Source organism: Carassius gibelio, chromosome B7 (genome assembly GCF_023724105.1).
Source record: "Carassius gibelio isolate Cgi1373 ecotype wild population from Czech Republic chromosome B7, carGib1.2-hapl.c, whole genome shotgun sequence".
In the NCBI taxonomy this organism is placed as follows: Eukaryota; Metazoa; Chordata; class Actinopteri; order Cypriniformes; family Cyprinidae; genus Carassius; species Carassius gibelio.
Window position 1 is genome coordinate 17,759,321 of NC_068402.1, and position 24,168 is coordinate 17,783,488.

The window sequence follows — 24,168 nt, forward strand, 5'->3', positions numbered from 1 at the left end:
GTGCGTGAAATTCAACCTGGTGACGAAGTTTTGGTACTGTTACCAGTACCAGGTTCAGTTTTGACTGCTCGTTTCTCTGGTCCGTACAAGGTATCAAAGAGATTGAGTGAGACTGATTTTGTAATCCACACGCCTGACCGCAAACGGAAGTTTCGTACATGCCATATTAACATGTTGAAATTATATTGTTCTCGAAAGGTGTCTGAGAAATCTGTGGAAGAGAAAAAAAAGCTTGTTGCTGTTCCTACTGATGTTCTAGCTGCTGCTGTTGTTGCGGTGTCTGATGTCTCAGCTTTCGTTACTCCGGATAACTTCCTGCAGTACCGGGTTATGGCATTTGGGCTGCGAAACGCCCCAGCAACTTTTCAGCGCCTTGTAAACATTGTGTTGTCAGGAGTGAGGAATTGTAATGCCTACCTTGATGATTTAGTAATCTATTCTGTTGATTGGTCTGAGCATTTGACTGTTCTTCGGACAGTTTTTGAAAGATTGGCTGATGCTTCCCTGACAATTAATCTGGCTAAGTGCGAATTTGGTAAAGCAACGATCACCTATTTGGGCAAAGAAGTAGGTCAAGGTCAAGTTCGCCCTGTTAGTGCCAAAATATCTGCTATTGCTGACTTTCCTATTCCAACGACAAGACGAGAGTTACGTCGTTTTTTAGGCATGGCTGGTTACTACAGAAGTTTCTGCCGAAATTTCTCTACTGTAGTACATCCTTTAACCAGTTTGTTAAGTCCAGCGAATGCTTTTATTTGGACTGATGCGTGTCAACAAGCTTTTGAAGGTGCAAAGTTGTTGTTGACTAGTGCACCTGTTCTTGCTGCTCCGGATTGTACACGTTGTTTTAAATTGGAAGTTGATGCTAGTGCTTTAGGCATGGGAGCTGTTCTTATTCAAGAGGATGATGTCGGTTTTGAGCATCCAATTTGTTACTTTTCTCGAAAATTCAACCGACATCAGCGAAATTATTCTACCATTGAGAAGGAAGCTTTGGGTCTAATTCTGGCTTTGCAATTCTTTGAGGTTTATGTGGGTTCATCTGTTCTGCCTGTTACTGTGTACACGGATCACAATCCGTTAGTGTTCTTGTCCAGAATGTACAATCACAATCAACGTCTTATGCGTTGGTCGTTGATTGTGCAAAATTATAACTTGATCATAAAGCATAAAAAGGGTTCAGAGAATATTATTGCTGACACCTTATCTAGAGCTTAAATACTGCTTCAGGTTGAGTTTTAAGGGGGTGAGTGTTACGTACGCCGCGCTTCGTAATTTTTGTTTGTGCGTATGTTGTTGCATATGCTTGGCGTGTGTGTTTGTGTACTTTGTTTGTTTCAGGTGTGAAGCTCGATTGGAGCGTCCGCCTGTCAATCAGCTGACGTAGGATGCTGACGTCTGGGATCGCGCCGCCAATCGCCTGTCGCCGGGTGGTTTATGAATGGCTCTAACTTCAATGGCGGGGGGATGAAAACAGACTCTGGGTTGGGAAAAGAGTTGGCACACGCTGTGAAGACGGTTCTCTTGTTCGAGAGACCAGTCTGAGCGACTGACTATTGTCTGGGGCTCGCTGCTTTTGTGATCTTGTAGTTAGATCAGTTCTCTTTGTTTGCGCTTGAAGGCGCACTGTGTTGCCCTTGGTAGCTTACGTGTTTGCAGTGCCTGCTAAATGTTTGTTGCTGTCATGAAATCTTCATCTCAGTTCATCGTTTAACATTGTGTAGACTGATGGGAGAGGTTGTGAGCCAGGTAAGCAGGTCGCGACTTACATTTGCACACGTAGTTACGGAGATGTATTAGATGCACTAGTGTTAGGAGTGGTGCTAATTATGTATGTTTTTGTTTTAGTTAGTATAGTTTAGTTATAGCGTCTTGTACGCTGAAGATGTTTCTTTCTACCTTTTTTGTTGATAGTTAGTTTAGTTCTTTAACTTTAGTTAAAGGGGCTTTTTGTTATATTCAGTTTTTTTAATTAAGCACCACTCTTTTGCTCCTTCCTCTTCCCCAGATTGTCTGTTGCTCTGGTTACTCTTGTTACGTTGTACTAATTATAAATAGTCATTACTTTATTATTCTTCATTATTATTTTTTCCTCTGTTACTACTTCACTTTATTGTAGTTGAAGAATTAAAATCTTTCAACTCAGTTATGGGTGGTTGTCTGTTCCTTTCCAATAACAGATTCTCGTCACCTTATTGACACACATGCAAAACTTTTGTTACGTCTAATAATATTCCTAGACAAATAACATCTAAATAACGAGGGACGTAACAGTTGAGCATATAAACAATGTCTCTTCAGTATAGAAACATTCTCTGTAAATGACAGGCAGTGTTGTGTTCATATAGAGATCTGATTTAGTCGTATAGGTTTTCACCGCCTTGGCATGCAAGACCTCTGTGTTTAACGTCTTTGTTCTCAATCCAGGGGTGCTGTAGGATACGATCTACTTGTACGGCGTTCTTCGAAAAAAGATCTCTAAGCTAGAGAGCGCCTGGCCCCTGTCTAACTGAGGCTAAAGGGCTGCAGAGGAGAGCTGTGATATTTGAAGTCATTCACAAGTGCATGTGTTCGCACATTAGCGGGATGCAGTCGGACAGCCACAAGGTTGAGAGCTAATTACAGCATTTAAAGCCTATCAGTTCCATGCGATTGCTGCTTGTGCTGGGTAAACGGCTTTTATTTGGTATGCCGTGGAAGTTTCCCCTCACAGCGAGGGCTCTGTGGCAGCAAATTATTTTCATCTTAATTGCATGTAGGTGGAGACATGAAATAATGGGGCATATTTGTGTTCAATCTGCTGTGTTTTCATTACATTGTGGAGGAAAACATTGTTAGCGGGAGTTAATTAACAAATATGAGTAATTGCTCTATGCTTATATTTATCACTAGTGTGTTCGCAACAGGCAGGCCTGAAGCACTAACGACAAAGTGCTACATAAATCAAAGTGCTTTTCTTTGCCAAAGCAGAGCCCTTGGGAGGTACCTTAGAGCTTAATTAGAATCTAGAAGGATTTTGTTTTAAGTATGAGGTGAGCAAGCACTTGAATAACAATGATAAATTAGGCCCCAGAGCATTGCCTGTATGTTTTGGACCGTATGCGTAATGTTATATCCTATTTCTATATAATTCAAAAAGTGTGATGGCAGAGGCGCCTCGTCAGACATTCTGCTGGTCCTGTCGATTTGATGAGAGATATTAATGCACGGATTGCTGTTGCTGGCAGAAAAGTTTACTGAAATGATGCCAGAGTGTTCACTGCAGAATTACCCAGATGGGATTACGTGGACTATTCAGATTTTACGAGGCCGTTTAGAATATTTTTCTTGTCACGGAGTAATACGAAGGGATGCTTAATGTTGTGCTTCGCTGTCAGTCATAATTCAGTGATTTGGCCGACCAAAATATTTGGCATTCAGTATATTTGTGGTCAGCCAATAAAGTGTTCATTTTTGACTCTTGATCGGAAATAACTGTGCAACTTGATAAGTCTTCTGTTTCATCAGTTTTTTTTTTAGTTTTTTTTTTTATAAATATATTCTATGTTTAGGACTTTATAATGGGGTTAAATTGTAATAAACTTCTAATGCACAGAAAACTATTTATAAGTGAAAAACAGCATTTGCTGGCTAAACTAAATAATTTACTTTCATATTGTTACTGTACTGAAGCCCTGAGGCCAAAGCAATTGCTTTGTTATATTCAGTTAGTATTAATGTTAGATTCGTTAATCAATTAAATAATTTGTAATTAATTTAAAATGTGTTTACTTTGTATAAGTATTTTAACAATAAATGTTGTTCCAGTTTACCATACATATTATATACATATCTGGACTGACTGGTCACCAGCATTGAAGAACCCTAGAACCCTTGCTACAAAAAAGACTACCAGTACTTTCATCATTTAGCCACATTAAGGAGCAGAGTGCTCTCATGTACACGTACAGAGAGCATGTTGCTGAAGTGTAGGACTGTCTATTGCCACGCATTGCCAATTGAAGTCTTCTGTTGGACTACTGCAGAAGGCCTTGGAGGTGCACTGAATGTTGTCTATGGATTAAAAAAAAAAAAAATAGCATGCCGAGTGAAAAGACTTGTCTGACAGACACTTGTGCGATTCTTGATTACAGTCATACTGATACTCTGTGGACATGCATATGGATTGCCTGTCTGTCTTGGCACAAGATTCAGCCATCTGGCCTCAATTATGCTTTAAACATGCTTTGTTGTACATGACGAGTCCACACTGACAGCAAGTCTGCCAGTGTTTAAACGTCATGCCTCTGGCTACGATTATACTCAATCAGTCACTCTGATTTTAATTGGAATGGTTGAGGATGAGTGGGAGATGCGAATGAAAATAAAACTGTCTTCATCTGTGATGTGGTCAATTTGGAGGTTTTAAGTGTGGCTGTGCTCAAACTGCTTGGAATTGAAATTTGTACTTTACAAAGAAGATTATCCTGCATTATCCTTTTAAATGAAAAAGAACAAAAAAAAAAAAAAATGTTTGCCAAGTCTCTTTGAAATTGTTTCTTTTAGGACAGTTTTCTTGTTTGCTTCTATTACTACTAGTCATAATGAGTCTTGTGATTAACTAGTCATGATCTATCCTAAAAATCTGACATCTGGTTTTGGGACTAGCCATCACTGATCTATTCTGTATACATCAATGGATTTGTTTCTATCATGTTTTTTTTTATGAAACTTCATAACCAAAGCGAAAGTATTGAAGCAGTCTATCTCTCATTTTCCACCATCCTCAGATGCATTCCATGTCAGACCTTTCCTCTCATCTCTTTTCTCTTAGGCTCGGATTAGCTGCTTGGCATTGTCTTCACCGGACCTGCTGTTGCCCTAAATTGGCTAGCTGTGCTTTTTTGAAGTTACTGCTTTCAAAATATCTACGCTAACAGTGTTAGGAGTACACAGGAGGTCCCAGAAGACCTCTTCAAATGCAGAGAAACGGGTCAACCACTGACCTAACGAAGACAGATGGAGGTGGACAGTGTCTACATGTGCTGTGGATGATGGCCGGTCTGTGGAATGTTTTGTGTGCTTTGGCCAATCTGTTATTTCAGTATAGCACTTCTCCCATTTGGCCTTTAACAGAGGTCAAGCCTCAAATATAGCATCTGTTATTGACCCCCTTTTTTAGACTTTTTACCGTAAAACTGTAAGATGTCCTTAAGTGTAGGACTTTACATGTTTCTGGACCACAGTACATAATAGACACAGACTTTTTGTCTTTAAGCAAAATGGTTGAATTATTTTATGTTTATTAAATGATTTTATTAGGGCTGGGACAAACGATTATTTTTTAAACGATTAATCTAGCGATTATTTTTTCGATGCATCGATTAATCTAACGATACATTTTTCCCAGAGTGATTCGATTTCGATTATCTCCCCATTAATTGACTACTAACAATTTATACATGTTGATTTACATATCTGAATGAAAAAAAAAAAACATGAATTCCTTAACATCTCAATATATGTTTATTGCTCTTAAAATTACAAAATAAAAGACTGACTAAGAATGCATTACTTTGCACTTGTTTAGAGATAGCATTCAATAAAACCTTGAAGCCTTGAAAACACATAGCTTACTGAAACAAGCTTACTGAACACATAGGGTCTAGCTTACTTAAGCTAATACAGAGAGTGCTTTTCCAAAAAAAAAAAAAAAAAGATATTAACATTGAGAGCCAGCAGCCTGTCATGGAGAAAAAAAATCTCAGAATGCTCCACGTGAAACTTTGGCGTTCCACCCTTTTTCTATCATGTCTAATGATTTTAATGACCTCTACGCGTTGTCCCAGCCCTAGATTTTATCATAGGGTGCGTTTAAAAAGTTTTGCTGAGGTCAAATCTTTGTCATGTGCGTTGTGCGATTGACGCGAACATTGATTCCTCTGATTTAGTTTCTTGTTTGTTGTTGTTGTAGTAACAGAATCAATCACAGGTTGATTTCCATAGTCTTTTCTCTTTTCTCAAAAAGTTCCATCCACACCATATGAAACTCTTTTAATGATGTGGCACAGAAATATATATATATATATATATATATATATATATATATATATATATATATATATATATATATATATATATATATATATATATAAGATGAAAGTTCATTTGTAAACACACACACACACACACACACACATATATATTTAAAGATGAAAGTTCATTTGAAAACATTCTCACACACACACACATGTGTATATATATATATATATAAAAGGGATGCCTATTGATTCCTTTCCTCTTTATTCAGAAGAGGAGAGCGGTTCTTTCGGTTCATTCAATTGCCTCTAGTCATTTGTTTTTCATATTTCTTCTATTATTTAACCTGGAATACTGTTTGACTTTCATATATGAGCAAGACCTCTCTTTCCATACAGCTGTGTGTGAACACACAATAGGTGTAAACGGTCTGTGTGGCACAAAACCTATAAACCGTTTTCATTATTCAGGCTAATTTATATCAACCACACTGTTAATCTTCCCCAACCTGTTGATTGCTTTGTTTCTTGACACATTTCTGGAGAGCGGCCATAACTGTGTTTTCAGAAGGACTCCTGTCAGTGGCGCCAGGCTACACAGCCACAAATTGGAATGTGGCACTGGCCTGGGAATACAGCCAAGATTTAAATTAGACAATAACCTCTGGCCTCTCATGCAGGCTTCTCTCTGCAGCTGTAGGCTGATCCATTTGTTTAATATGGTGGAGTATTCGCTAGAATAATAAACTGATGAATGAGCCGACTCTTAACAGTTTGTGTTTCACAGACATACAAAGACTTGCAGGCAGAGCACCCACTGCAGATGTATCCAAACAGCAATAAAATAAATGTACAGTATGTAGCAGCTAACTATACACATTTGGAGAAATTAGTCATGGAAATGATGAATACAATAGAAAATGCTGTTTTGGAAGTTTCACAAAGAGTTTCTTGGTAATATGAAAATGCATTTAACATTTTATAGGGTACACTTTTTATTGCGTTATTTTTTTTATTATACAGGGCTTGTTGGTACATTCCAAAACCCTAAATGAAATTAGGTGCAAGTCAGCGTACACATAAACTTTGTTCACTTCCATATGTGGGGGCGTTGTGTGTGTGTGTGTGTGTGTGTAACTGGATGTTCTGTTCTATTGTGGGAATCTCTGAAGCTATATCCAGGGTGTAAGCTGTACTGTGGCACGGAGCCAGTGCTGTACCAATCGAGATCAAAGATGAAACTTCAACTAGTCAGGGCTTTCTTTCAAGCTTTTCTTTAAGGACTGAAATAGAATAACTGACCTATAACTCCAGCACAGAAAGTTACAGAGGTTGTCATTAATCGGAGATATTTAGACAAGACAAAACAGGACCATTTTGTCTTGTCTAAATACCTCCGATTAATGACAGCCCCCATGGTAGGTCCGGCTCTATTACACAGCAGAAACAGATGCTGGGGTGGCGGAGGTGACAATCCCTAGTGTTCTCTTATGTGACATCTTATGTTGTACGGCATGCTTTTCCATAAATGGGATGTGTGTCCAAGTAGGACAGGCTGGATTATCATTGATTTTATTCTATTAAAAACTACTACTACTACTACTGAATGTTTTGTAACATATGCTTATTGTAGGTTATTGCAAGATTATTATAGTCAGCCCATATTTTTCAATGTCAAATTTACTCCTTTTAATTTGCATCCCTCTTTATGTGTTATAGTGGTATAATGTAAGGATGCATTGATCCGATACTCCGGATCGGTTTCGGCTCCGATACTGGCATTTTCTGCGGATCGGGTATCGGTCAGACGAGACCAATCCGAATCCGATTTTGTCCGTATACTATTCTGTGTTATTGTTGAGCCCCAAGAAAGGCACAAAAACATGATAAAGCACAAACAAGTTTCTAAAGCTGTTCCATAGTTCATTGTGGGGTACAGATTAATATTTAAGTCATTAAATTCAAGTTCACATAAACCCTTCTTTCCGCTGCGGCTGTCTGTTATCCACTATTCCATAATCAAATTGCGTGTTGCATTCGGTTACTACAGTCAAAACGATGAAACTCTCTTCAAGAGCACACAGTAACTGAGGTTTAATACTGTTAACAGAAAAGGCTCAATGAACTAACGGATTTAATACACTATAATATAAATATCTCTTCCCTTTGTACTAACTTTTCTATGTGCACTCGGAGTGCTGCGGAGCCTGCACACTGAGACTCTGTTGTTTCAAGCTCATCATTCTGCACACTAAATGCGCATAAGCGCTTTCTGCTGCTCTGTATTAGAGCCTTTAGTATTATAATACTTCTCTACGCAGTGAAAGATTATTAATTATTATTAATTAAAAAGTCTTTTTTGTTCTGTCCTATTTATCATATGTCGCTGCCCTCACTAGTTTGCTATATATTTAAAAGAAATGTCTTTTCATTTTATAGTATATAAATGTATTTACTTGTTTTTTCATGAATGTATTTTACAACAAAACAAAGAGCAATGTGTAACATTTTACCAGATTTAGACATTCACTTTTATAATTTTATATTGTGCACCCGTGATTTTTCTAGAGTATCTTTTGCTGCTGAATTATCCACTAACCTTTTTTTATAAGTCAAGTCACCTTTATTTATATAGCACTTTTAACAATAAAGATTGTATCAAAGCAACTGTACAGCGTTAATTAGGAAATGTGATGTCATCATCCAGCTCAGTTCAGTTTAAATAGTATCTGTGCAATCAAGTCAACGATATCGCTGAAAATGAAGTGTCCCCAACAAAGTAAGCCAGAGGCGACACCATCAGTGACAGAATGGAGAAAAACCTTTGGGAGAAACCTGTGGCCAGAAGAAAACAACAGTTCAATAAAAGTGTTATTGTCATAGATTATGATTATATCATTTTTAATTTGTTATTTTTCATAAAAATTAAGTTTGATTGTGTTTAACACAAAAAAGAGTGATGATCAGGTCAACTCGGATAAGTATAGAAATTATACACCGATTAATAAAAAAAAAAAAAAAAAAAACTGTGCCTGTATCAGATTGGATCGATATCGACAGATACTCAGAATTGGATAGGTTCTGAAAAAATGGTATAATGCATACTGAAAGCTCAGTGGATAGAAACTCAAGGACTTATTTATGGATCCATTTCATATCTCTCATCTAGTGGGAAAAATCTCAAGTAGCTCTCAGATTTCATTGTTGCCACTTGTAGCTCTTTTGGCAATGGTACACTAGTCCAGATCTCCTCTTTATCTCTCTTGCTGATATGTTTGTAAAAGGCCAGCTTCTACAGCAATAAATATCAAGTAATGCAGTTTCCATTTATAAATGGCCCTTTATACACCCAGATGTGCTTGTTTTTAAAGAAACTGGGGTATAGCGGAATGCAATAACAGAACAAAAACGCACAGAAGAGAGAGGCAAAGTGAGGGAGAGAGAGCAAGAGCATGAAAGAGAGATGAGAGGAAGAGGTGACTGTCTAAAGAGAGTCTCTGTCAGTGTGATTGTATTCTCTCTGTGTGCTGTGCTTTCATGTAATGATTTTAGCTTTAAACTGACTTTTAGTGATCGATTTCTCCTGCGGATCAGAACAGCCCTGCTTTAGGCTCTTTGTGTGGGCCTGCTGGACAAAGATGTCAGTTTACACATTTACCTCCCTGGACTGTGTGTACTTTCGTTTTTTATGTTTGTGTGTGCCGCTTATATTGTGTGTTATTCACGCCGTCTAAGAGGCTGAGATTTACTGTCTCCCTTAAAATACTAAGGATAATTCCTTTCTCAAAGTGTTATATTTTATAATAAAGTAAACTACGTCACACTCCAGTATTTTTGTTCAACTCTCCCATTCGTAGATAATGACCACGTGACCATGGTAATTCTTAAAACAGGCTGTTGCTCATGGACACATTCTTCTCAAGTGGACTGTGTTTGGGTTGTGTCGGGTCTTAGTTCTGTAATATTGTTTTGTTCCCCCGGGGTGATTGAATTCACTCTGTTGTAATAATATCTTATTTCCCTCTGGAAACACTTGCATAAGAATATACAAACACTCAGGTTATGAAACCTGGCTCAGTATGGATGCTGGTGTCCAAAATCAGTCAGGAGCTTCATAAAAGTGAACTACATGTAACAATGGCAAGATTCATAAAAGATTGTCTGATGGGACCGGTTTTTGTCAGTTTGTTTATTTATTTATTTTTTTTATTTTTTTTAAAATGTAAAACTACTTATATACCAAAATAAATGAATAAAATATAATACAAAAATAAATACATAAAAATAAATGAGAAAAAAAATCTAAAACGTTACATCACTAATCAACTCGCTGGTTGCGAGTGAAGTGTTTTTGTGCATATTTTTTTGCATTTTGTACATAGACGATTGATGGTTTAAACCTTTTTCATCAATATAGAGGTTTGAAATGTAAATGTAAAGAATGCAGTGTTTAATACAAAAAATAAAAATAAAGGAAAAAAATGAGGAAAAAAGTCAAAATTGATGTCATTAATCAACTAGATGGTTGCTGACTATCCATCTATTGTAATTTATCTCTAACGGGGCATCTCTTGAGCTCGTTACTGTTCACTAACGAGGCACAGGTAGCATTTGCAGTACTCCTCTCATCTTGTTAATTACAGAGGCTCCATTGTCTGATCTGACCCATTTACAGCATTCTCTCTTTCATTCTTTCAGTTTGTCTCATCCTCCCATCAAGGCTAATCTCATTTGGCATCTGGCTCAATCCCACCCTGCCATGAACATGAGAGGGTCTGCTCTCTCACTGACTACGTTTACATGCAGCCAATAACCCGTTCAAAACCGGGATATTAGCAATAACCCGGTCGCGCACGGCCATGTAAACACTGGCAAAAACCCGGATATGCTCATATCTCGGTTTTTAAAAACCGGGATATTATACCTGGGGTACCCCTTTTCTAACCCGAATATTTGGTCTTGTAAACGCATTTCGGCATGTCCCCATCAAAATGTGTGTTCTGCGCATGTTCTTTTCGCAAGGAATCTTGGTCTTTTGAGTCTTTGGATACATTTGGAAATGACGCATATTGCGCATTACGTCCAGATGCTAACCGTGCGTCGCCGTTTACATCGTTATATTGGCGACTGATTACACATTCCATGTGTACAGGAGCAACTCTCTCTGCTCACGCATGTAAACGGGTTATCCCGAATGTTTCAGAAACCCAAATAGTGACCTTAACCCGACCCTAACCCGAATTTTAACAGCTTGTAAACGTAGTCACTGAAGTGAGCCAAGAGTGACAACCCTGTGTCCGTTTCCATTCACGCTAACTTCTGTTTCCTAAAAGCTCTAGTTCATTGTATTTCTGTTTATCGGCATCAGTTGTTAAATGTACAGCTGACAAGTGAGAGGTGATTTAAAGCAGTCCTTCTGTGATATCTGTTTGAGAGTAATGTTTGTTCAATTAATATTCATGAGTTGTGGATCTGCATGTGTCAGTGATGCGAGGCAGAGAGGCAGGTAATGGGATTTAAAACAGGGTGAATGCTGATGGTGTGAATGAATAACTTAAAGCCTGTAGCAGTGCTAGTGTACACACACTTCTTTCTTTCCTCTTGCTGTTTGTATCATGTAGGCACACATTAGTGATTAAATGAGGCATGAACTTTTTTCCATCTACTCAGAATCCACCTTGTTCTCTCTGTCTCTGATTTGATAGATTTCTCTCTTAGGGCCCTATGAAATATGTTTTTTTTTTCTTTCTTAAATTCTGTTTTATTTTCTTCCAAATTCTGTTTGTTTTTGTTTTGCTTTTTTAGTTTTGTACCATTCATTAACAGAGACATGCAGAACATGCAGTATTTATATTTAAATCAACTTTTGCGGCTTAATATTTACAGATACTAGTCCATATTGCAATTTAATTTAAGTATAATGACCTACTTTTGATTAATACATTCAAAATTTGACAAATTCTTGCGACATTCTGTTTTAAACTGTGAATTATGTTTTTATGACTGGATTTCACGATTCTGTCCATGTTTTCCACATCGGGAAAATCATAAGGCCCTAATAAAGGTAATGTATTGGTTTCTATAGTTCCAGAAATAACTTTTAACATCCATGGAACCTTTCCACTGCACAAAAAGTTGTTTATTTTGGAAAATGATCTTTAGCCTCTTAAGACCCGTGAAAAAAGTTTTAGGAATATATATATATATTTTCTTCCATGTCTTTCCATTCTTTAGAGCATTAAAAAAAATGTAAAAAGATAAATAAAAATAAAGATATTTAATTCATAAATTATGCCCAAAAAAAAAAAAAAGACATGAATGACCTTGCATAGGCAAAATCTATATATATATATATATATATATATATATATATATATATATATATATATATATATATATATATATATATATACACATTTTTTTACCAACATTTTTTTTTCTCAAATATGTTATAACAGAATGATTCAATATACCATATTTCTTTCTGCAAAATGTGTATAAAATGACCATAAACAGGGTTTTCTCATTATATACAATGTATCTATAAACTAATTTGCATATTAATGTGTTTTGGGGCAACATGGAATGAAAAAAGAAGTGTAATAATGGGAACTTCATAATAATATATAATACTATAATTCTATTATATTATATAAAAATATATAATATAATAGAATACTGAACTATAATTTATTTCCGTGTATATTTGTTTTGTCTCCCAAAATGCATAATAAACATGCATTTATTCCTGGTGTCCTCATGTGAGGACATGTATGAAAACAATGTTCATTTCATAACAGAAAGATATATTTTGATTTGAAGCCCAATAACATTTTCCTGAGATGTTGATTTATGACACACACTTAAAAAATTAGACAGATTTAAATGATAATGACTAAATATTGTAATTTAATAAAATGATAATTTGGTGAAAAAAGGTTTCACTAAATTAATTTCAGACATTTTTGATGACCAAGGAGAGGGAGTGGACATAGTAAAACTATAAAGCCCTGAATGTGCTCTGTACATGACATCCAGACTTAAAACTGTGGCATGTACAGTATCAGAGAAATTCTCAAATATATAATGTCCTCATATGATGCTGCAGGGTCTTAAGATGTTAGATTAATAAAATGTTCTTCACACTAATAACAAAATGGTACTTTAAGAACTGGTAGGTTCTTTGGGGAACCTCAAACGATTCTGCCATGGCATCGCTGTAAAACCCCCCTTTTAATAGTGATAATTAACATTACCATTAACCTGAGCAGTGATGAGAGAAGAAAGGTAAACTTGTTTCAAAGGTTGAGCAAATTATTTTTTAGACCTAAAGATTATGGATAAACATTTGTTTCTTGGGAATGACCGGCATTGATGAATCTTTGAGAATAATAGTAGGCAAGTTCATTTTGACTCTTAAAAGTGTGGCAGTCATGTCGATTTGTTGTATTAGTTGTACATTTTAGTATTGTAATACTATTCTTTATTTTTGGAGTGTGGAGTGAGGGGTAGGCTTATTCTTTCTTTTATTTAAATGCTCTCTCCAAAAACACATTTTGCTCTACAGAGACACTTGTTAAAAAAGCAGAAAGCATTTGCTTTTTTCAAACTATTCAAACAACAATTCACCATCCTATATTTAAATGGCTAGGATTGCGTGTGACCTTAGGACCACTGACAGCAGACTCCCACTAATATGATCAGAAGAATGTTTAATAACAACAACAAAAACTGAACGACAAACACTGTTTGGAAAAAATCAGGGTTTCCATTTTCAGAGAGACATTATGTCGCTGACATGATGGTGCTGTATTGTGTCATGGTGTTCCTCTTGAGTGTAGATGCGCCAGGTGAGAGCTCCAGAAGGCCGCCTCAGCCCAAAACACCTGCTCTTCAAGTTTTGCAGCTGCTGCGAGGCCCGCGTGTGTGTTTGCGTTGTGCACGGGTACACGTGTAGATTTGCTGGTTAGACTTTTAACACATCAGCTCATTCTTTTTCTGTCCCCCCGCTCTTTCTTTCACTCACTCTCTCTCCAGGGCATAGACTAATTAATGGATACCATTCGCAGTTGATTAGCTACAGTTCCTTCGGTAATTACATTCGCATACTAACCACTCAGACAAAAAGATGAGGGGGAGAGAGAGAACAAAGCAGGGGAAAAATAAATTAATGCTCTTCTCATTTTGCTCTGATCTTAATTTGTTCCTGCAATTGTTTGCCCTCCACAATGCGATAAGAAAGCCCTTTTTCCCTCTTATTCCAACTCTTCTGGTTGTGTAACATCTGAAGGAATCACTCTGTTTTAAACAGACAAAAGCTTGCTGTTGGATGCACTGTTGAATCAGGGCCTTGAGGCTGTTGCGGTTGATGTTTGTGTGTGTGCGCATGGTCCTCACATGTGTATCTCTGTGTGTATGCATGATTTGTCTGGTTATAGAGGGCCCTCTGTGCTGGCCTTCCAGCTGCTAACCCATAATTCCTCATTTTGCTTTTCCATTGTTCCAACCTGTCAGTGTGTTTGTTTCTCAGAAGAAAAGATAGGATGCCTGCCATTTAAACTGTTTGCCATCACGTTTGATTTAGAAGGGTACTAAAGATAGAATAAAGGATCAGAATAAAGAAAACAGCTCACTTTAGGAAGAAATCTGCTCTGTGTTCACCTACTGTAATAAACCATGATCTTTCATCAGCCTGTGTGGGCATTTCAGTTTAGTTAGATGACTGTGTGTCTCTCCCCCACACTTATAATGCAAATTTAGTCTCTGCATGACAAACAGCAAGCCACACCTAGGTTTCCCTCTGATGCATTACAGTACAAAATGGTGTGAGTTGAATTAGCAACTGGGATATTTCATGTGTCATTGTTACCCATTTACATGAGGGGTGAACTAATCAATGAACCGTTTGGGTACCGCTTTCCAAATTTATGTGCAGGTACATTAGTTATTTCTGTGATTGTTTGATTCCAGAATTTTTGTAATCAATTCTGAAATTCTAAGTTTAATAATTGATAATTCTTATCATATTTTTAAATCTGTATTTTAAAGTAAATGTGTTCGCTGTTCTCATTGTGACTTTTTTTTTTACAATTATTATTAAATTATTAAAGTAAAATATAGTCAGTAGTTAAAATAAACCAGGCACTTATTTAATTTGATTATATTAATCTAAAAGGCATATATATTAAACATTACTATTTACCAATGCATCACAAACTTTTGTAAGTAAAAATAAACAAATAATTAAAAAAATAGTCAGGACCTGGCTCATTAAAATGATTGAATCTGAGTTTTTGAATGATACTGTTGAGTGAATGGCTCACAGGACTCCCCCAGATTAAACTCACATAAGATTTGAAATTTAATATTCAATGCAGACTCCTCGTTAACAAAGAATCGGTTCTTTTAGTATTCAGCTCCTTGTCCTGCTATTTTGTGCATAGCAAAAAATTCATTCTTATATGGTGACTGCACAATGAGACTACAGTAAATTAAAAACATTTGGCAACTGAAATAACTTATGTATTCTCTCTCTTTTCTTTTGCAGTTTGGGAATAACAACAACTACATGAACATGGCTGATGCCAATGGAGCTCTATTAGCAGGAGATGTGAGTACACGCTTGAGGATAACCTTTACATTTCCATGGATTGTTAGCTCATGCCATGAGCCATATTCTTCTGGAATCACTAAACAGTCATTACCATGTGTAACTATTTATTGTTTTAATACAAAGTCAATTAATTTAGCATGCATTCCTCTGTATGTTCAAATAAAATGATTAATTTCAGCGGCAGGTGTGCAGCTGCCGCATTTACATAAAACATGATTAGCTCCCTACAGGCCTTCCTGAACTGCTTTGGGATATTCCAAAACCCAGACCCTTAAAGCTTAGAGCTTGTTAAGCCAGTGGCTACATGTTTGTACACATACACTTGCAATGTTATAATCTGACTGAATGATTCCTCCAGTGGATCCGGTATGTTTATGTATCAATGCTTGGTGTTAACAGAGCGACCAGCTCAGTGATGACCAGAGGTTGAGGAGCACAGGAGGCACTGAGCGTTGAGATGGGATTAGGGTTGCTTTTGCAGGGTGATATACCACAGGTGCTTACATCCTGCTGATATGCTCCAGGTGAAAGCTGCCGTCAGGCTCCAGTGACAGCTCAAGGCATGTGTATGTAAACACCTGTCCCCATGATCATTTTAAGATACCATCAAGCTAGAAAAGGAAAGAAAAGTGGCACCTCTCACAAAAGTCACTCTTTCTCTCCATAATTTTTTTATCCCCTGTCAGTGACAATATACACTGCAAATCACAGGTTGTGTATCTCAGTCTAGCCTCACTATCTGTGTGTGATTGTATACAGGCGCTTTACAGTACGTGTTGTCACTCACTGTTACACTCACTGTTGCCACTGCCTGATTTCCATCACATTTCCAATGCAAATCTCCTTCTCGCAATCTCAACGGCATCGATAGACTCATGATGGCTAAGCAAAGATAATGTCTGTTCATGTGAAGTGCATTTGTTGCACATTTGTTGGTAACGATGTGTTAGTGTGGGCTTCTGGCTTCATTTTCATTTTAAGTTTAGGCGGTGAAGCCACAGCTTTGTCACAGGCAGGTGTAACGACATTTGATCGAGTCAGTTGCAATCTCCTATAAATTCTTCTGATAAAAGTATTATTTGCAGAGGCCAAGCTCCATGTTGGCACCTGCAGTGAAAGTTGAGTTGTAGAGTGTTGATGTAAAATTTACCCCAGTCAAATATATTCCTATGAAATAACGTTTCCTTCGCATTTCAGCTGGTATTATGACACTTGACACAATGAAATTAAAAGCATGAACATTTATATTCCTCTTTTTCACATACCTGAAATAAGTGTAGGGTGGTGGGAGGGAGATATTGTTTCTTGTAACTCAAGCTGAAGAGAAATTAAAGGGAATTTACCCTAGTGAGTGCTGTAATTTCACAGTGTGATGGGTTTTCCATGAGCTTTAGCTCTTTCATTAATCTGCTTAATGTGTCATCTTTAGGAGAGTGAGAGAGGGAGACCGGGAGAGAGAGGCTAAGTATCTCAGAGTCTGACACTCTGCACTTTGCGTATGGACCTGAATAAACTGTATATGACATTAGATTTAATGTAAACCAGGTTTTATATACACATTATTCTTTTTTTTTAAGAACTGTGATGAAAGAATATGCATGGTAAAAAAAAAATACCCTGTTTAATTTAGGGTTAAAAAAACAGCAGCTGTGGTTGCCAGACAGTCACTGTAAAAAAAGGGTTTTTTACTAGTGGGTGCAGGACACTATAGTTAATTTATGTAAGTGAGGAAGGCAAAATAAAGTAAACTGTGACATACCAAAATATCACGGTTATGTATGTAACCCTCGTTCCCTGAAGCAGGGAACAGAGGGGAAGTCGTGGCCTAGTGGTTAGAGAGTTTGACTCCTAACCCTAGGGTTGTGGGTTTGAGTCTTGGGTTGGCAATACCACTGGACTTAGGTGCCCTTGAGCAAGGTACCGAACCCCTAAATGCTCCCTGAGTGCCGCAGCATAAAGGTTTTTGTGTGTTCACTGCTGTGTTTGTGCACTTTGGATGGGTTAAATGCAGAGCACAAATTCTGAGTATAAGTCACCATACTTGGCTGTGTGTCATGTCACTTTCAGTTAAGAGAGGTCATGACTGACAAATTGGGATCTCGCCAGAGAGACCAATCCACTTCGAGTGTAACTAAATGAGCCAATGCATATTGGCATGTGATTATTGCATTCAGCTGCCGCTGATCACAGCGAAAGTTTAAGAGGCAGCAGGTGCACTGCATTCTATAATGCTTTAGCTGAGGAGCCGAGCAGGTGACCCAGCATTGCACGCCACAGGTGCTTCCCCCTCCAGTGACCTGTGTATGTCTCCTGATAATTCCTATAAAGCAGACAATAGGACCGTGCTCTTCACAGAGAAGGTAGACTACTGTTGTTCTTCGCAACCCAACAGTAGGATTTGGATACACTGGGAAAGGATGCCCTTCAATTTGGAAGAGGACACACTGTGGAATCACCTCCTCCCAAAGGGGTTAAGTGACATATACTCATTTGGAGTAACCCTGAGGGGCTCTACTGCACACAAATGTCTCTGATATGGCTCACTGCTTCATCATTGAGAAACGGCAGAACATGGTCTGCCAGGGGAAACATAGCCTTAGTAGGTTTACTGTGGAATACACATATGGGATCCCAACCAGTTCACTCATATGGGCACTAGCCTCACACCAGATTTCAGAAATTCATTGGCAGAAAGGCCTGGTGATGGACGCTCCTCCATATCTGGCTGCCGAAGTGCTGGAGGACTTGACAGGGTCTGCCCGGTCAGGGGACTCTCTGGAGAACTAGGTGTCCGGGACATCACAAGCTGACATTGAACAGTGCCAATCAGTGCCACTAACCATTTGAGGTAAGAACACAGGAGGATACCGGCTCGACACACAGGCTATAGAACCTAACGAACGTGTTAGGGGTCGCCAAGCTCGCCATGAGCCATTGCCGAGGATGGCTCATGGTGTGATGGGCTGAATAGCTGCAACGTAAACCTTGCGGTGAAGGGGGACAGCCTACGCTCCAACCCTTGCTGCAAGAAGGAAAGCACGGCTCTGATCGAACATTCCTGGGGTTCCTCCCACTGGGAGGAGCACCATTTGATGAGCAGGTTCCATTTCAGTGCAAAGGCCTGTTTTGTGGACTAAGCACATGCTGAAGCGATAGTGAGGGCTATTTCCTGGGATATATCACTTAGAACCTCTGCATCCCTTCCAGGAACCACACATAGAGTTTCCACAGATCTGGACGCAGGTGCCAAAGGGTGCCTCGTCTCTGAGAAAGCAGATCCTTCCTCAGAGGAATCAGCCAGGGAGGGGCTGTCGCGAGAAGCAAGAGTTCTGGGAACCAGGTCCTGTTGGGCCAATATAGAGCCACTTACCTACTCCTCGTCCTCCCTGATTTTGCACAGTGTCTGTGTGAGCAGGCTCACTGGGGGGCACGCATATTTGCGCAACCGAGTATAGCCTTGGTTAGAGAGTATGACCAATGGCAGTGGGTGGTTTCTAGTGATGCAAACAGGTCTACCTGAGCAACTCCGAAGCAACTCCCAACCATCTCCAGATCAGCTGAACTACCTCCTGAAGTGGTGCTCGAGAAAAGTCATCTGCCTGATTGAACACACCCGGGATGTGGATGGCACGAAGGAACCTCAGATGCTTCTGACTCCACAGGAGGAGGTGGCGGATGAGTTGCAACATGCAACAAGAACATAAACCGCCTTGTTGGTTGGTACTGTACTGTACATGTAAAGATAAAACACCATCAGGGTAACACACGCCATTAAATAACACAGTAATACCTATTGGAATGTTTTTACGTTTTTTCCACAGTAAATTCTTAAAGGCTACATAACATACACATTTTCACCTAATCTCATGTTAATCTTCAGTACCTATAGAGAAGTACTACATCCTTCATAAATCCAAAAAGTCTTTAGCTTTATCATATTAATACAAGTAAAATATTGTACTGTAAATTATTTATGTTAAACTACTTATACTTTTCACTGTGTATGGTAAGGTAGCCTACATTAACCAATTAGCAGGTATTTTCTGTAGCATTTTAGTTGAAAATTGTAAATAATTCACTCACATATTTCAAATATGATAATATATGTAAACCACATTATCTTGAATGTTGTAATGCAACAAGATATGGAAACAGTATATCACAGTGCTTGATAAGGTGACCTCTTCCTTCCTGCTGTTGAACCGAAACTGATATGGTCATATTCAGTTCCACTTAGTAATATCACTTATCACACACAATCTCATTACTCACATATAATCACTACTGTATATGTAGAAATGGATTTGGAATGGCTGCTATTGGACTCTTAGAGTCTTTGCCACTGTCATCTGAGGAGCGTTTTTCTCTCTGCTCAGCTGATGTTAGGAGCTTTGCTCTATTGATCCTCCTAACCAATCTGCTCAGTAATTGTGATGCACTGCCTTTTAACAACTGCTGCTTTATGTCTCTGCTGAATCAGTTTACTAAATTTACAAAGTGAAAAGGCTTATTGCTTTACCTTGGTCATCTCAGTTTAGCATACTGGAGCTGGTGAATGAATGCAAGTTGGATGTTTAGAACAGATCTGTCAGTTTATATTGAATTAAAGGTATAGTTCATCCAAAAATGAAAATTCTGTCTGTCATTTAGCCTACTTACCCTCATTTTGTTTAAAGCCTGTATACAAAACTGCATGCAACACAAAATAAGTTATTTTAAAGTATGTTGGTTACCAATGACCTTCATTGAATGAACAAGAAAAAACTAAGAAATATTTTATGTTCCACAGAAGACAGTAAGTCATACATGGTTGAAGCAACATGAGGTTGAGTAAATGATTACAGAATTTATTTATTTAACAATATTTTGGCCTTTACAGATTAGCATACAAATGAAAATGATTGCAGAGATTAAAGAATAATAAGCACTTCTGTAAACTCTTTCTTCAGTATTCTGGACTAATGAATGCTTGAAGATTAGACCACCTTGCAGTGCCAGCTAAAGTTAGGAAATTATGACAGAAATATTACACTATTGTATTTTGTGTACAGATGATATATGTATAACCTGAGGCTGTTTGTAAATTAAAATCAATTGTGATTAATCTCATGATGTTTTTTAATAAACATTAATTTATCACAATTGGTTTTGCCAAAATCTGCCTCTAAACAAATTCATAAATTATATTCATATTCTCTTTTAAGCAATAAAAAACTAAATATTATAATTATGTTTTATTAATGCCTAAAGATCTATAAGATCTTTGTTTTGGTAGACCAAAAAGCAAACTCAATGAAAATGAACCTAGTTGAACTTGCATTTACATTTGAAATTTAAAGTAACTTTAGTTTTTAAAGTGCCTCAGTTTTCTTTTTTTCTTTTTCTTTTTTCTTTTTTTGTGGTCAGTTTAGCTAATTTAAAGTGGAATAAATTACCACAAATGCCACAATTACATAATTGTTCAAAGCGGCAATTAATCGTTCAAAGTCCCAGTTATGTTATTTTGTGTGCTTAAGATTGTTGTTTTTTTTTCTTTCTACATGTTATCTTAAAGGTTCTTCACATTATTAGTTTTAGTATAGCATTATAATACCACTCATATTTTAACTTTTTTTTTAAATTTAAAGAAGAAACCAATCCGATGTATAGTTGACATTTGAAGCTTAATACCAAAATAAAATAAGTGTTGGAGTATTTTCAGCTTGTTTATTTTCATATAAAAATACTGCATGCAAACAATGGTTTAAACATCATTCAAAGTAAACTGTAATAATGAGAATTAATAATCGCAATAACAATTTCAAGGGAATAATCTACAATTATGATTTTTGTTATAATCATGCAGCCCTATTTTCCTCCTCCTGAACTGAAGATTGAGTCCGCTTTACACACACTGACCTGAGCTTTCACCACACACAATAATACAGTCTCCAGTGAGCTACTACCTCACCCCACAACACCAGCGCTACACTGACAGCTGACAGCTTCTGTATACTTCAGTCATGCTACCACCATATCTCGATTCTCATTTACACACACCACCTCACTGTCTCTGAGAGCAATTTTAATTTAATCTCTGCCTTCTCTCTCTCATCTCATTGTGTTCAGTCAGGTGTTCAGTGTTTTGTTTTGTTATTTGTAAAGGTCAGTGTCATTTTAGTTATGCTCTGATGTGAAAAAGATGAAGAAAGGGGCTATATGTACCTCACATTTGATCTTTGAATGTCGTATCAGATCTTACAGCACAACTGTGTTATTGGGACATTTAGGTCGAGCCACTCTCTTTTTCTCTCCCTCTCTCTTCTTCTCACTCTTTCTTTCTCTCTGTGGTATTGTACTGTGAAAACATGCTGGCACTGCAGGTCTTATTCATAGAGAAAGGTCATGAAGGAAAATAAATGAAAAGAACACCACTCTCTCTCTCTTTTCCTGTTTTCTCTGCTTTGCTATCATTCATTCTTCCTGTTTCACTCTATTTGATTCATTTGGTATTTATTTATATTTAGTTCTTCTCCCTCGATCTCTGTTTTTTATTGTTGTTTTTTTTTGTTGTTGTTTTTTTACCTCCATGTTGATCTTTAAATTCAATGTCAGTGATGTCTTGTGATCACTGCCATGTGCATGATATCTGACTCGTTCTTCTCTCATGACACAGTTTTTATTATTAATGCCGCAACGCTGCTGTTTTGATTAACACACTGTTAACTGCTGCAATGCCACAGGGAGGGAAAATGAGTTTGTAGCTTGTGTGTTAATGGAGAAGTGGGAAACAGAGCTGGGCTGGTCACTAATGGCTTTAGTTGAAGGTAATGTGAACATGTGTTAGGCACTGTAAGCCCCTGGTCCTCACTATGACAAAAAAACACCACTGCCTTTACAAGTCAAAAAATGCTGTTAAATGCTGGAATGGAGCTACATAAAAAATGAAATAAGATGGAGAGGTGACAAAAAAGAGCTGATTATTAGCCTTACCCCCTCAGCTGGATCTCATCATACAGGCATTGAATGAGCTTTGAGTCTTGATTTATGTGTGTGTGTGTGGATAGGGGGATGGTGGTCAGGTTTTGTCTATATTGTGAGAACCAAAATGTCACCAGTAAGGAACCCCACAATCACCCATATTGTGACCACTAAAATCCAGAAATGTTTTTTTGAGAGTTTGGTTTAGATGTAGGAGACCATGGCATATCTGAATGTGTATTTGAATGTGTGCCTGCTCTAAAATATGCTCTAATAAAAGATGTGTTGGCAGATTCCCTGTGCACATAATGCTTTTACAAAAGAGTAAGAATAAAACTGAAAAGAAAGAAGGTTGAGATTGAGGAATTGGGAATATGAAAGACAAGATATAGAGTGAGAGCAGGGGAAAAGACAAACAGCTTCAGAGGATGGATGATGTGTTGACATGATGTTGATATGTTTTTGATGCCGTGAAGGAAACACGTTGAGAGTATTAAAGTGAAGATTCCAAACAAGATTGAACACGAAACAAGAGGTTCTGAATACATAAAGCAAGAAATTGAGGGAGACAGGAAGAAACAGATAAAAGAGAGAGGAGTGGAGGTCAGTGAATTCCTCGATGAGGAGCCCAGAGCAGGTAGTCAACATAAGCAAATTAAGTGTGACGATAGGCTGTAATTCACAGCCGGAGGGATTTGGTCGTTTGATGAGCAGATTTGGAGGTGCAACTGAGAAGAACAAAGTGCGACACTTCTGGACAGCCGGAATAATCTGTGTGAACGTTCTTTAAACCCATCAGTCTCTGCACTTTCTTTTCTCCTCCAGCCAGCATAATCCAGCTTGGATTAAGCAGCTTTTATTTTGTCCTCCTGCAAGTATGATAGCCACACAATATTGCATTTCAGATTCAGACATCTTTTTTTTCACATCCTGTTTCAAGGAGAATGTAATGATTTGGGACAGAATAAACATCCGTTTCTCGTACAAGTATTAAGTAGGTTTTCTTATCTCTTGTGCTCTGGTCAACAGATATTTCAAAGCTTTGAAATGAAATGTGTTTCCAGTTTATGTGAAGGTTGTGTTTAATTTCTAGTGTAACAACATCATGGTGATTTCAAGTTTTCAACTTTGCAGGCCCTCACCACATTTTGGGCAAAATTCATCCCTGATTTTCTCCTTTTTCTTTTTCTTAGACGTTTCATACTCCAAGTCTTGGTGACGAGGAGTTTGAAATACCCCCAATCACCCCTCCTCCTGAGACCGACCCTGGTATGGGCCTCCAGGAGGTGGACTCACCTTTCCCTGGGCTACCCGACCATCCCAACTCTCAGCGGGGGTTGTTCACCCCTCAGTTCCCACCCCAGAGCCTGGAGCTGCCATCAATCACCATCTCCAGAAATATGATGGCGCAGGAAGGACAAATCAACAATGGACATCCAGGGGTAAGTGTCTGGTTATTCTCGGGTTATTTGCTTGAACATTTTAAAGGGGACATAACACATACAGTTTCACCCAATTTCATGTTAATCTTGAGTACCTATAGAGTAGTACTGCATTCTTTATATCCCCAAAATGTCT

The 24,168-nt window shown here is 37.9% G+C and overlaps 1 protein-coding gene across 1 annotated transcript in view; it reads left to right on the top strand.

Moving 5' to 3' along the window:
- The window catches only part of LOC127962698 (TOX high mobility group box family member 3), a 56,069-nt gene that overhangs the window by 20,599 nt on the left and 11,302 nt on the right, over positions 1-24,168 (top strand). Inside the window, exons 2-3 of the mRNA XM_052562347.1 lie at positions 15,565-15,627; positions 23,784-24,032. Coding sequence (XP_052418307.1) covers positions 15,565-15,627; positions 23,784-24,032 — 312 coding nt within the window. The remainder of the gene's footprint in view (positions 1-15,564; positions 15,628-23,783; positions 24,033-24,168) is intronic.